Source organism: Diadema antillarum, unplaced genomic scaffold (genome assembly GCF_040938485.1).
Source record: "Diadema antillarum isolate AM-2024a unplaced genomic scaffold, OU_Dant_1.0 seq00001200_RagTag, whole genome shotgun sequence".
NCBI lineage: Eukaryota > Metazoa > Echinodermata > Echinoidea > Diadematoida > Diadematidae > Diadema > Diadema antillarum.
The window spans coordinates 367,501-381,097 of record NW_027271994.1 but is presented as its reverse complement, the minus strand read 5'-3'; the positions used below and the strand labels follow the sequence as shown (position 1 = coordinate 381,097).

The window sequence follows — 13,597 nt, the reverse complement described above, 5'->3', positions numbered from 1 at the left end:
AGACATATTGTAAGCTATGGATTTGGGGAAATAAACCAAACAGTTTGCAGAATAGCTGCTGTAAGATCTACACCAAGTTGCAGTAAATGAATAAATTTGGAAATTTGAAATAATTTGGTAGTGATAGTGACAGTGCTCACCCTACAATCGAGAACCGCTTTTACGGAACACTGCTTTATATGTGTGACAAACTTCACTGTAACAAACGTTCGACATGTTATTTTCACCACTTGCTGTAATCACATCACAAACCGCTTCATCAAGACATATTTCAGCTGAAACGTTTCTGTTGTCCCTCATTAATGTATAAAAATAATACCTAATTTAAGTACTCCAAAGGGGGGTTATGCATGGGTCACTGATAGCCAGCTACTAGCTACATGTAGCCAGAAGCCCAACTTTAATGGGAGAAAAGCTTGTTTCAAGACACCCCCAGATTAAGCAGGTACAACTGTACTTGTGGTATAGGCACCTGTGTATTTCACAGCTCTCTTGTGTGTTTGTGTGTATTTGTATACAACTGCATCATTCTCTACCAGCTCAACACCACCGGAATATACAGAATTTCTACATACCGGGTACCAAGTAGAAAGTGAATCTAATAAACATAACATCTCAATTATGCCATCTAATATTGAAGTAGCAATGCAGAGACTCCAACCCCAAGCACCTTCTGATCTGGAGATTCTCCCGCCCGAAACCCCTAGCAAACGGGAGACTCCAAGTTGATGTGTGCGAAGCGCGAAGTTCCTAGGGTTCTGGATGTTCTCTGGTGCTATCTAAGGCTTATTTTTTTCAACATACAATAGCAATAAGTAAGAAATCCTTTCCACCGGGAGACACAGAGCCAGGGCGGGAGAAATCAAATCTCAAACGGGAGAACGGGAGATTTTGCAGAAATGGGCTTTCGGCGGGAGATCTCCCGTCGAAAACGGGAGAGTTGGAGTCTCTGGCAATGTGTTGGTTTTTTTTTTTTTTTTTTTTGGGGGGGGGGACAAAAAAGAGAAGAGAGCAGATCACACCAAATATCAGGCACTAAGCCACTCTCTCTCTCTCCCTCAATAACATTTGAACTTACCTCCTGAAGAAATGGAACCTCTCTGTGAGTAGCAAAAAGGGTCTAGTCCCCTTCATCATGTAGAGACGAGCTCTGGAGATGTTGGACTGGCTGGTGTACCTGGATTACAGACGGCGAAATTCAAGAGATCTATATTAAATCATTCATTACCACAGGTAAAGAATATGCATGGAATGTCCTTGGTATTCTATGGCAGTAGTCCCGAAGGGGTTGAATAAACAGAAATTCAGCAGGTCAGCTTAATAAGCTACCACCTCACGGTTTGGTCACGGGTAGTTTCTGTTGTAGGTTACAAGGAAACACAAAGGTCAGAATTCAAGAGTAAAGAAAGAAAAACCAAGTTGAATACACTCAATGTTTTCCCTCTCATCATTGGAAATGTAAAAAGTATAATTGCTCATTGTCCATGAGTTATTGATTACACTTCTTTTTGTAACACAATTGACACGATTACACACCCATGGGGAGAGTCACATTGTCAATTTGAATGGCACTGGACAAACAAAAAGTCAGAGATACCTTACTAATAGAAGCCCTTAAAAAGTCTGTTAAGTTTCATTAGATATTGCCCAAGTTCATCTCTCCTCCTAACTCAAAACCACATCACTTCTCAGATTCTTGTTAGGTGCTGAGAGGACTCCATACGTGTCTAAAAGATCTTCTACAGAATAGTTTATCAATTCAGTCATGATCATGTAAAGTTCTAACCACTAGATGCCTATAAAACAATGTAAAATGAAGAATTCTTGTCAGCAGGTACAGTAGTTTGAGATGAATGGGGGCAGACTCACTCGCAAATCTGGGCAAAGCTGATCTCCAGCTTGCGGAAGTAGTTCCTCACGCGCACAAAGTCGAAGTAGGAGGGGATGTAGATCATGGTGCCAGCCATCAGCGACTCACGGTACTGGGGGAGGACCTGGATCAAGACAGGGCATCATTCAGTCAGTTCACTGAGAATGTTACTTTATACTTTGTCATTTTTTTAGGAGAATGAAAGCACACTTGAATTGAATATCTCTTCTGTAAGGCAGAAGGATATAGTACCCTTAAGAATATGTCAGTACTATGTCAAAGGACTGTATACATTTCATTAAAAAAAAAAGAATTTTGTAGAATTCTCTTTAAATTTTCTTTATTTTGTTGCCCGATGGTGACATCACAATTGTTGTAGCCTCCTTATATAGTCATGAAAGCACATAGAAGTAAGCAAAACTTTAAAAAATCAAATTGTGTACTACAACATTTCTGCATTCAACAAATTAATCCACATGCAGATTTGACAAAAAATTTACTTCAAGTTTCAGATGATAACACTGACATTTTGAAATCATGTTGACAATTTGAGTATCAAGTAACAGACAGATTGAATGATGGGAACTACCACAGTTGAGTGGTGATAACAAATCAATATACTGTAAAAGTGGATATTTTCGCGCGACTAATTTTTCGCGCTCAGCCGGGTAAGAAAAGTTTCGCGCGCTTTTAATTCCGCGGAATCACGACTTCAATTACTGGAACATACGGCAAGCAAAAAAATTCGCGTGCTTTTATTTTTGCGCTAGTTTCTGGCTGCGCGAAATGCGTGAAAATTTCAACACCGCAAAACTTTCCACTTTTACAGTATACCAAATGGCAGACAAAATAAAGTTAACAGCACTGCATGTACAAGCTGGTTGTAACGCACATACACCTCTTTACCTTTGTTGTGAAGAATTTAAATCTCTTGTCATGCGAGGAAGCAAAGCTGTCACACTGAATACGATGGAAGACCTGAAACAAAAAAGATTAATCATATCAGAGTATAGCCATAACATAATAATGATAATACCATGAACACTTTTAATGCTCTTGGTATCCATCAAGAATAGATCATGCTCACAGCACAGAGAAAGGCAGATAAAAAATATGAAGGAAGATCTTAGAAATGGGATGAAGGAAACATATCAATTCAATCAAAACCCTACCCTGAATAGTACTCTTGTGTTTTTTTCTACTCTATCTATTTTTAAATCCAAGCATTAAACTTGTCCTTTCTTAAGGAGATAGAGAAGGAACGATGGATGACATCATTAGTCACTATTCAAACACTTCTTCTCTTGATGGAGCATCATATAGTCTTCTGATGAAAGAGTGGTAACCCATTCGTGTGGGAAGAGTGGCACACATTTCAAGTTAAAAAGAGAATGCAGGGATGGACTGCACTTCAACTGAGAAAGGAACAGTACTCATTCTCAAGCCTCCACAGAAACCAAACATCCTCATGACTCTCCACCAACAAGATATTCATGTCACATGTGCTAACATTCTTTCAAGATGATGTCAAACTGAAAAATATTGACATGCCAATCAGAGAGTCAGAAAGAGCGTAGCTGTTGTTTTTAGTTTTCTTCAACACTTTCTCTCAAGAGACACCAGCAGCACAAATGATCAGATAACAAGAGAAAAAGATGAATCCATCTGCTATCCGACTTGTGAGGTCACTGATGAGAGAAGAAATACAATTTCAGAACATGTTATACATTGCATCGAACAATATGTTCTGAAATTTTAACATAATCCATGTATTTCAAATACCTGAGGTGGTGTTGTTTGTTTTATTTTGCTTTGTCCTCTGTCTTAGTATGTTTTATTCTCTCCATGTTCCCTTGATGTTATTGGTAATTTTTGTTAATTTCAATTTTGTGCTTGTTTTAATATGGTTCATTCTCTCTCTGCTCCTTTTATCATTTGGTATTTTAATGTTTAAATTGCAATATGTGTATGATTTGTTTTCAAGGGTACATTCTATTTTAACAAGCCTCTGGCTTTGTCAGAACTGTACCTGCTACATTTTGTAAACATTTTATATCGAAACGATTTTTATTACTGAAAATGTATGAATTGTAATTGTAAAATAAGATGGACATTCTACCTACCTGAGGAAGAGGGATGACCACCTGGCTGATGCTGCCTAGAGAAGGGACATTACAGACCGACACTCTCCCTGCCCAATGTGACCGGCAGACGACGGGTTAAGGAAAGCAGATGAGTCACGCCAACTAGAGAAAGAATGACCCTATTGACTGCTTCTTTTTTTCTTTTCTTTTCTTAGGTATATGTTGGCTTGTGTTTACGGTCCATTGCGTGGATACACTACTCTGTTGCAATTTTGTTTATCTCGACTTAAATTTCAGAAATTATCATCATCATTATTATTTATTTGGCACTTCAGACATATGTACATAGGTAAACACAAAACACATTTTGTGCTTTATGATTCGCGCTGGTTTTCCAATTTGACATCCATATAAAAGAATCATCTATCCTACTTGGATCTTAGTTTCAGTCTATGACAAACCTGCAGTATGATTGTAATATGGTGTTTCCATTTTCTGTTTTTAACTGAATGGGGGGAAGGGGGGGGGGGGAACAAAATAACTCAATCAAACCAGTCAATAGAAGATAATACCTAACAATGCAGCATTTGAATGCCCAGACAAACAAAATCAGAGTGTGGTACTGGTGGGGGGAAAATAATGTTATGACTAATGGCCATATATAGGTAACATCTAAAACATAACTTATCCAAATTTTGTTGATTCACATGAATAAGAGTTGTAGACTCCACAAAGAAAAGAAAGAGAAAATGACAAATCCTAAAATATATGCAAAGCCAGCAGGTCAAAAGTTATCATCTCTTAAGGTGCAAATATTTGTTTTTGGCCATATGTATACCAAATTTACAGATGATTCTTCTAAATTTTGGATTACACGTAAGCAAGTCATACTTTCAGTTTGTTTATGCATGGAAGACATATCAACATAGAGAAGACTGAAAGGATATTGGCACAATGTTGGCTGAGCAGAGCGTTCAGTTCTGGACTGCTGACGGCACTGAAGATTAGACTCTGGCGGTAGTACTTGCTCCTGGTGCAGAGATTATGGGGAAAAAAATGAAAGACATCACAACATTCAGACAATTATCTGGAATTGAATAAGAATTACAAGTGTAACAGAGTGGTGGGCTGAAACTGTCGTAAGGGCTATGGGGTTGTGCAGTTTGTGCAGGTTGTGTGTCTATTGAGAACTTGCAATGTCAGTAAACATGGAGAAGTGATTAGTCAAGTTTAAGATTCTGATGCAAACTTTGCCTAAGACAAAGCCTGAGAATAAAGGAACACTAAGGGTTCTTGTGGAAAATGATCCAAACAATGCCTGCCCAGTGCTAACATTCTGGGCAAGATATTTTGACCAAAAATGCCATCCCCCCTCCCAAATAAACCAGGAAGGTAAAAAGTCATACTGGGCAACAGTGGGGTAATAGCAAATGGTACAACCATTTGCAAGAACTATATTGACATTGATGAGGTTACCCTGGGAATATATAAGGTACTTTCATGACCAGTGTACAAGTGAAAATTTTCACATGAGTAATTTTTTTTTTAAAATTGTGCTCAGCCTGGTAAGAAGAATTTCTCTTGTTTTTAATTCCATGGAAACAAAACATGAAGCAGTATTACATACAACAAGCAAAAAAAAAAAAAATTGTTTTTATTTCTGCGCTAGACAATGCACAATAATGTGTGAAAATGTCCACTTTTAAATCATCCATGAGTAAAGCCATCTCACCATTTGTTTAGAGCCCACATCCTGACCCTGGAGAAGTCCACTTCGTGAGAGTCCTTGGGTTGGAGGTGGAGGTGTTGCATAATGTGCTGTACGGCAGAATAAATTTCATGTCAGGATATACAATTATAATAATCATAATCATAACGATAACAATCATCATCCTCATCATCATAATCATCATCATCATCATCACCATCATCATCATAATCCCAATAATAACATGAAAAACTTGTATAACGCCTAGTACAAAAACTTTTTAAGCATACAATATAATGTAATTGTGATGTAAAATGTGTTTGTATTGTTATGATCATTTTGTTGCAATGTAATGCCAGTGGAAGCCAAATTTCCATGTCTGACATAGACCAATAAAGAAATGAATGAATGAATGAATGAATGAATGAATGAATGAATGAATGAATGAATATATTGTTCACCGAATAAACATAAATAATTTACAAAAGACCACACACATATAAGTTCAAATAATCCATGAATTACATAAGCATAGATATTGTTCTTCAAATAGGTGAGTCTTAACTTTCCTTTGGAAAGTGAAAATGGAGGTTGAGTTCTGCATGTGGCTTGGGAGACTGTTTCAGAGAAGGGGGGGGGGCACAAACTGAAAAAAAGTGTGAGCTGTGCTAAATTATAAGGACGATGATGTGGGATTCATAGGTGTAACCTGTTTGGCTACCTCAGATCTACATTGGGTATCTCAGATCTACTTAACAACAAGTCTCTAACGTATCAAAGATCTGTCATATGCTTGTTGGCAGCATCCCAATCAACTGGGAGCATTTCACTTGGTGCAATGGTAACTGTACGCTTTGAGGTCTGACATTCAAAGTGCAAACATCTTTATAAAACAGGACCCAGGCATCATCTAGAGCCATGCTTCTCAACCTTTTTCATCCAAAGGCCCACGTTGGCTGCTAAGAAGTACTTACCACCATTTGTGAGTTTAAAGCACAAACTAATCTAAATACAGGATGGAATTGTTGACAGATATTCAAAGTATTTGTGATTCTTTACATCAATCATTCTCAGGGTAATGGTTATAAAGTGCAAATAGTATATTCTTTGAACATGGCTTTCACCATGGCAACAGGTGACCTACCACAACATGCTCCCAGTTCTGCATGAGGAAGACATCAGCCTGGTCCATCACCAGTAACTCAATGGAGGACAGGAAGTCATGCTCGTAATGCTCCTCCCTGAAAAAATGATCAAACAGAGCATCAAAAAAGAAAAAAAGAAAAAAAAAAGACCACACTCATGAACTTGTAGTAACATTAAAGGACCTATGTAATGCAAATGCTTGTTGACTTGTGTGGTTGAATGAATATCTAAACATGTGCCACACATTTTATAATAATATTTCTGCTATTTTCTTTTTTATTACTTGGATCCACTGGCAAAAAAAGCTTCCAAATTAAGATTCTGTCAATAACTGCAAAATTACTGATATGAGTGACAGACTACATCAGAATACACCCTCTCCAAAACTGAGCATAACTTGCATGTTTCCACACAGCATGTGTTTTTTAATCAAATCAGGAATATGGACATCTATCTACCCACATATGTGACAATTGAGGAGAGATCTCTCCTGCCTCTTTATGCTTCATTATCATAGAAGAATGGAGAAAGATAATGAACTACTCTGTGCAGAAGTTCTGTTCATCTCACTGAAATTATATGCAAATTCAGCCAAGTGAAGACCTATCTGATGAAGGTTTAGTTTTATCAAGGCATTTTTTAATAGATTAAAATCTTATCAGGACTGGGGGGTGGGGGAGGATACAAGTCCATTTTACATTATACACCATATCATAGAAGATTTTAATCATCAATTGTTTCATCAAACAACTAGAGGAGCACTCTGAGAGCGCAGACCTCCGCCAAGCATGCAGCTCATTTCCATCACTGATCTTGTTCTTCCATAGAGATATCAGTGATTTCCACCCATAGGCCTACGTACTTATAGCATGCTGAAAGTGTTTACAGTGTGCTGAAAGTCGCCCCATTTTCCCAATATAGAAGCCTTTAATTGTTACGTCATAAACCTTCAGCTGCACGGCGTGCCTCACCCTAGCAGAAACTAGAGCACGCACTTTAGTGCGCGCATACAAACCTCAAATATGCGCAGCCTGAACTCCCAAGTTCATTGACCCTACCTGCCAAAATATCAAAAATCCTTCATAAATTCCCCTAAAATTCTTGGATCACTTCCAAAAGTTAATTGTTTGGTACTTGTGTCATTCTCAACCTTTCCTGCAAGTTTCATCCCAATCCGTTCACTACTTTTTGAGTTATTTTGCACACAGACAAACTAACTATTAAACTAATGAACACACACACAAACCAACAGTAACGAAAACATAACCTCCTCCCTTGGCGGAGGTAATTACATTACAATTATGTCAGCAACTATTATAAATTGCCTTACAACAATATGCTATTTAAAGGGCCTTAAACTATTGGCAAGTGTCAATTTTAAATTTTTCAACAGAAATCTCACCCCTTTGATCCAATCACAGTCCTGAGGCCGAGGGGTGAGGCAATGATGATATCAGAGGTGTAGAAGGTTGAGTAGAGTTTGAAGCTCTTTCTGGTGATGCACACACCGAGCCGGAAGTGATCGTCAATGTTCCCCTTGAAAGTTGCCTCCCAGTCCTCTGAACGACAACAACAAAAAATAATTATCAGCATTTACGCCTTGTCGCACACAAGATATCTTCTTCAATTTGATATATCAGTACATGACATAATATAAACATAGCTTTTAGACTGACCAATATTTTTTACAAAGCTGAAGTTTGAGCTCAAATAAAGCCTCTCATAGCATTAAATTAAAAAAGGAGCTCTAGCAGAAGATAGATTTTAAAAATGCAGTCATTTGCATATGATCATCCTGTACACTTATACTAGTAACTGTTTACATCCACATTGTATCAATTTATAAAGTTGCTGTTTTGCAAATATACACATAGTATTATACATTCCTTCCAAGTGGCATTTATGTGACATACTGACAGAGAGACATGTGTGGGGTTTAGTGCCCATGTACAAAATTTACCATAGCCTGAAGTACATTGATTGGTACGTATAGGAGAAATTTGTGTAACATCTTTAAAATATGCTAATATACGAGTGTGTACAATACATAGAGTTTCAAGTTTTCACATCCTACCTGGTCTGACGAGCTTTGACTTTTCCCGAACTTCCTCCTCGCCGTACTCCCCCAAGAATCTCTTGCGGTGACTCATCTGCTGGCCCTCACGGACGAGGATCTTGGCAAAGGTCTGGATGATCTCCAGGGCAGCGTTCCGGAAGGGTACAAGGACCAGCACCCTGGGCCGGGTGAGACCCTGGTCTCGCATTGTCCTGGACCCACGTAAAAATGATGCAGCCACAGAGTAAACTATGCAATGGCAAAGTTTATTAAAGCAGATTTCCTATACCCAACTAAGCAGAACATTAAGGAAATCACTGGCTGAACTTATCTGTAATGCCATCCAGTCCTTTCAACTACTCCATCATTTACGTAGCATAGTGGTAGACTTTAAAAATATTTTAGAAAAAGTGAGAAAGCCACTATCGAGATCACAACAAGAGCAAGATTCACTCCCTGGTCCTTCTAACGTTGCAACAGAAGTCCCCTTAGTTAAAAGATTTCAGAACTTTATGGAAAGTCAACCTCGACCTCTGAGAAGACAACGAAAGGCTGGTGGCAAAGTGAAGACTTGCACATTAGGCAAAAAAAAAAAAATAGTTGTATTGGTGTAACCCACCCGACCCTAAAAAAAAACCCGACCCTGAACTTTTTAACAAAAAAAAAAAAAAGGAAATACATTGTACATCGTTTTTACCGAGAGAGGGTGCGATACGGGTTTGTGAATTATCAAAAACCCAGAAGGGAGATACATATTATTGGAAATTGAAGTATCCAATACAAGTTACATTTTATGCAATGTTTATTTTCCGGTTCGAGAAAAACAGCAAGAACAAATTTGATTTTTTTAAATAAGTTAAGTGATCACCTCAACAATTTTAATGTAAATAACTCCCTTATGATTATTGGTGGGGACTTTAATATGATTCGAAATTTTGATTATGATATTTCGAGTAAAAGGAGTGCTATAGGTCATCAGTTTAATTCAGAATTTGAACATTTTCTTGGAACCTTCGATGCGTTAGACATATGGAGGAAAAGAAATCCAGATAAGATCCAATTTACATATACGCAGAAGAACCCTCTAATACAAAGTAAGTTAGATTATTGGATAATCTCTAATCAACTGGAGAAGCAGATTTCAGAGTGTAATATTTTCTCATCAATTGCCCCTGATCACTCGGCTATACATTTAGGATTGTTTTTAAATCATAACATTTTAAAGAATATAGGACCATCTTATTGGAAGTTTAATAATAGTTTGTGTTTAGATAAAGAATATGTACATTTACTGAGAGCAGAAATTAAATCTATAATAGAGCAAGGAAAGAAGGAGTTTACAAATGTTAGAGTCCTTTGGGATTTTGTTAAAATGAAAATTCGTGAAATAACAAAGAAATATTCAAAAGGAAAGGCCCAAGAAATACAGGAAAAAATAAGGAAATTACAGAAAAATATTTTTGATTTAGAACAATTGTTAATCATTTCCAAAGATAATGACATTTTACATCAATTAGAGTTGAAAAGAAATGAGATGAAGGGATTATATGATCAGAAAGTAGCGGGCTTAAAAGTGAGATCGCGAGCTAAGTGGTTTGAGGAAAGTGAAATTAATGAAAAATATTTTAAACAATTATTAGCATCTAATCAGAGGAAAACATTTATAGATGAATTAAAATCAGAAGATAGTGTAGAAATCATTGATCCAAAGCAGATTCTGAGAGAAATTAAAAAAATTTATCAAAATTTGTATACTCAGTGTGAGATAATAGATAATAAAGGGGATTTTTTTATTAATATGCCCCATTTGAATATAGGTGAAGCTAGTAAAAAATCATGTGATGAGAAAATTACAATGGGTGAATGTATTTCGATATTAAATGAAATGCCTTTGAATAAATCACCAAAAAATGACGGATTAACAGTTGAATTTTATCGAACATTTTGGTCTGATATAGGAAACCTTGCTTTAGAATCCTTTAATGCATCTTTTGAGAGAGGGGAATTATCAAACTCACAAAGACAGGGCGTAATAACAGTAATTAAAAAAGAAGATAAAGATCCTTTATATATTCGTAATTACCGACCAATCACCCTTCTCAATGTAGACTACAAACTTTTATCTAAAGTATTAGCTGAAAGAATAAAATTGGTATTAGGAGAAGTGATATACGTAGATCAAGTTGGGTTTTTACCTGAGAGGAATATTGGAGAGGCTGTAAGGATTATTGATGATATTATATTTCATACGCAGGTATACAATGTGCAGGGCTATTTAGTTACGGTCGATTTTGAGAAAGCTTTTGACACCGTCTCACACTCTTACATGAAATTATTAATGACAAAATATGGCTTTGGTCCATATTTCTGTAGATGGATAGAAGTATTATACAATAATACAATTAGTTGTGTTATGAATGGGGGCTTCTCCACGGGATACTTTGAAATAGGCAGGGGAGTAAGGCAAGGGGATTCCTTGTCTCCATACCTTTTTTTGTTGATTATAGAAACATTAGCATTGTTTATTCAGAATGAAAAAGATTTAAAGGGTATCTTGATTGGTGATAAAGAGACAAAGATAGTAATGTATGCAGACGATTGTTCAATTTTTTGTGAAAGAAAAACGTGATATAGAAAGATTACATAATATATTGGATTCTTTTTATTACATATCAGGATTAAAAATAAATAGGGATAAGACATATATTATGAAACTGGGGTCTTCTAGTCAGATTAATGATAACCTGACTGGAGAAACGCTGGGCTAATTGGTTCAAACAGTTAAAGTGTTAGGAATATATTTTTCTTTAGATATTAATGTTAAAGAAGAAATGAATTATGAAGAAATTTTGAGTAAAATAAAAAGATTGTTGGGATGGTGGAAGCAAAGGGATTTGACCCTCTTTGGGAAAATTCAACTGGTTAAAGTATTTGCTATATCTAAATTATGATACGTTTCTTCAATAATGTCAGTACCTCGATGGGTTTTCAGAGAGGTGGAAACGATTTGTTTTAATTTTATTTGGAATGGTCGTGACAAGATAAAGAGAAATTTATTGTGTATGAATTATGATAATGGGGGAATGAAAATGATGAATTTTAGGTATATGGTGTATGCCCAGCGCGTAATGTGGATTAAGAGACTTTTCAGAGGTGATAAAAATATGAAGTGGAAACAGTTTTTTGAATATGTATTTAAGAAAGTGGGAGGGAGATTAATTTTTTATTGTAATTATGATCCCTGGCTATTAAATATTAAAGCGCCGAATTTGTATTTAGAATTCTTAGATATTTGGAATTACTTGAAAGGAAAGAATGTTATTGTTAAAGAAAGGCATAATGAAAATCAAATAATTTTTAATAATACTTTTATTCCAGGTAGAAATTTCTCCTTTAATGAAAAATTATTTAACGCTAATGTTTTTCAAGTTAAACACCTAATTGACGCTGGTGGAAAAATTAGATCAGGGGCGCATTTTATTAGAAAGGGTTTAAATGTAGACGATTTAATTTTTCTTTATGAATTGTATAACAAATTTCCAGCAGAGTGGAGGGTGGCGAGAATAGGTAATGCGAGGGATCATATTTTGAATGATAACCCTGCTGATGTTTTTGAAATTAGTTTTAACATAAACAAAAAAGTATACCCCTTAGTGTCAGTGACTTCAAAAATGATTTACAATATTTTTATTGGTACAATTGAAGATTCTTTCCTTTCCAAACACCCAGAAGTATTAGCTTTAAACATGGATAGATCTGCGACTGCAGTTTGTTTCTCTATTCCTAGAATGTCAACACTAGACTGGAAGCTGAGAGAATTCCAGTATAAGCTCCTGCACAATGTTATTTTCTGTAATGATAAACTTCACCAGTTTGGAATAACACATTCAAATCTGTGCTCCTTTTGTAGGGAAGAGGTCGAAACATATTATCATATATTTTATGACTGTCCTCTAGTTTATCGAATATGGAACGAGGTAGGAAATAAACTAAAATTTCCTCAGTTTATTAATATGAATTGGCTGGATGTTTTACTTGGATTCAGGGAAAATATCAAACTCAATGCCTTGTTGAATCATGTGTTAATTTTGATTAAGCATATGATTTCTACTAATCGTAAAATTGGAAGAGTTCCAACCTGTGAAGAAATATGTAGGGCAATCGCCACCTCAAAACAGTCTGAATATGAAAAAGCAACATTAAAGGATAAATTGACATTACACTACGCGAAATGGGAAAATTATACTTCATGAAATACCGGGTCTAACTATTGCCTTTTGTTAAGATATATCTTTAGTATTTACCTCAGTTAATTTATTTAGAATTAATTGAATATCCTGTGTTTTCAGCTTTGCTTGTTTATGTTCTCTGATTCTCATATCATTAAAACTTAATTAAATTTTATCTGGGTATGAATCTCCACTTGCATAAGACCCAGAGAGATATCAGTCATTATGATGTTCATAATTGGTGAATAGAATATATTTCAAAGATTTTGTAAGTCCATCATCTCTCACGTTTTTTTTTTTATTTGTTTTAGATAAAATCTTTATTCAGACTGGCGACTGAATTATGTCAAATGTGTACAATTTATGTATGTTTTATCTATATTCTACACACAACCTTTTGTTGTCCGTTAAACAGTGTATTATAGTTATATTTTGTGTCATTACAATGTAACAATTTCATTTGATTGGTCTGAATAAAGGCTATAAACAGCATCACAAAAAAAA

General features: G+C 35.9%; 1 protein-coding gene across 1 annotated transcript in view; it reads right to left on the bottom strand.

The window, feature by feature from the left end:
• Window positions 1-13,597, bottom strand: part of LOC139744663 (U3 small nucleolar RNA-associated protein 25 homolog) — a 37,884-nt gene that overhangs the window by 266 nt on the left and 24,021 nt on the right. Inside the window, exons 10-18 of the mRNA XM_071655088.1 lie at window positions 8,883-9,076; window positions 8,211-8,367; window positions 6,807-6,903; window positions 5,687-5,772; window positions 4,902-4,984; window positions 3,994-4,070; window positions 2,777-2,848; window positions 1,870-1,994; window positions 1,079-1,177 (exon numbers count right to left, since the gene is read on the bottom strand). Coding sequence (XP_071511189.1) covers window positions 1,079-1,177; window positions 1,870-1,994; window positions 2,777-2,848; window positions 3,994-4,070; window positions 4,902-4,984; window positions 5,687-5,772; window positions 6,807-6,903; window positions 8,211-8,367; window positions 8,883-9,076 — 990 coding nt within the window. The remainder of the gene's footprint in view (window positions 1-1,078; window positions 1,178-1,869; window positions 1,995-2,776; window positions 2,849-3,993; window positions 4,071-4,901; window positions 4,985-5,686; window positions 5,773-6,806; window positions 6,904-8,210; window positions 8,368-8,882; window positions 9,077-13,597) is intronic.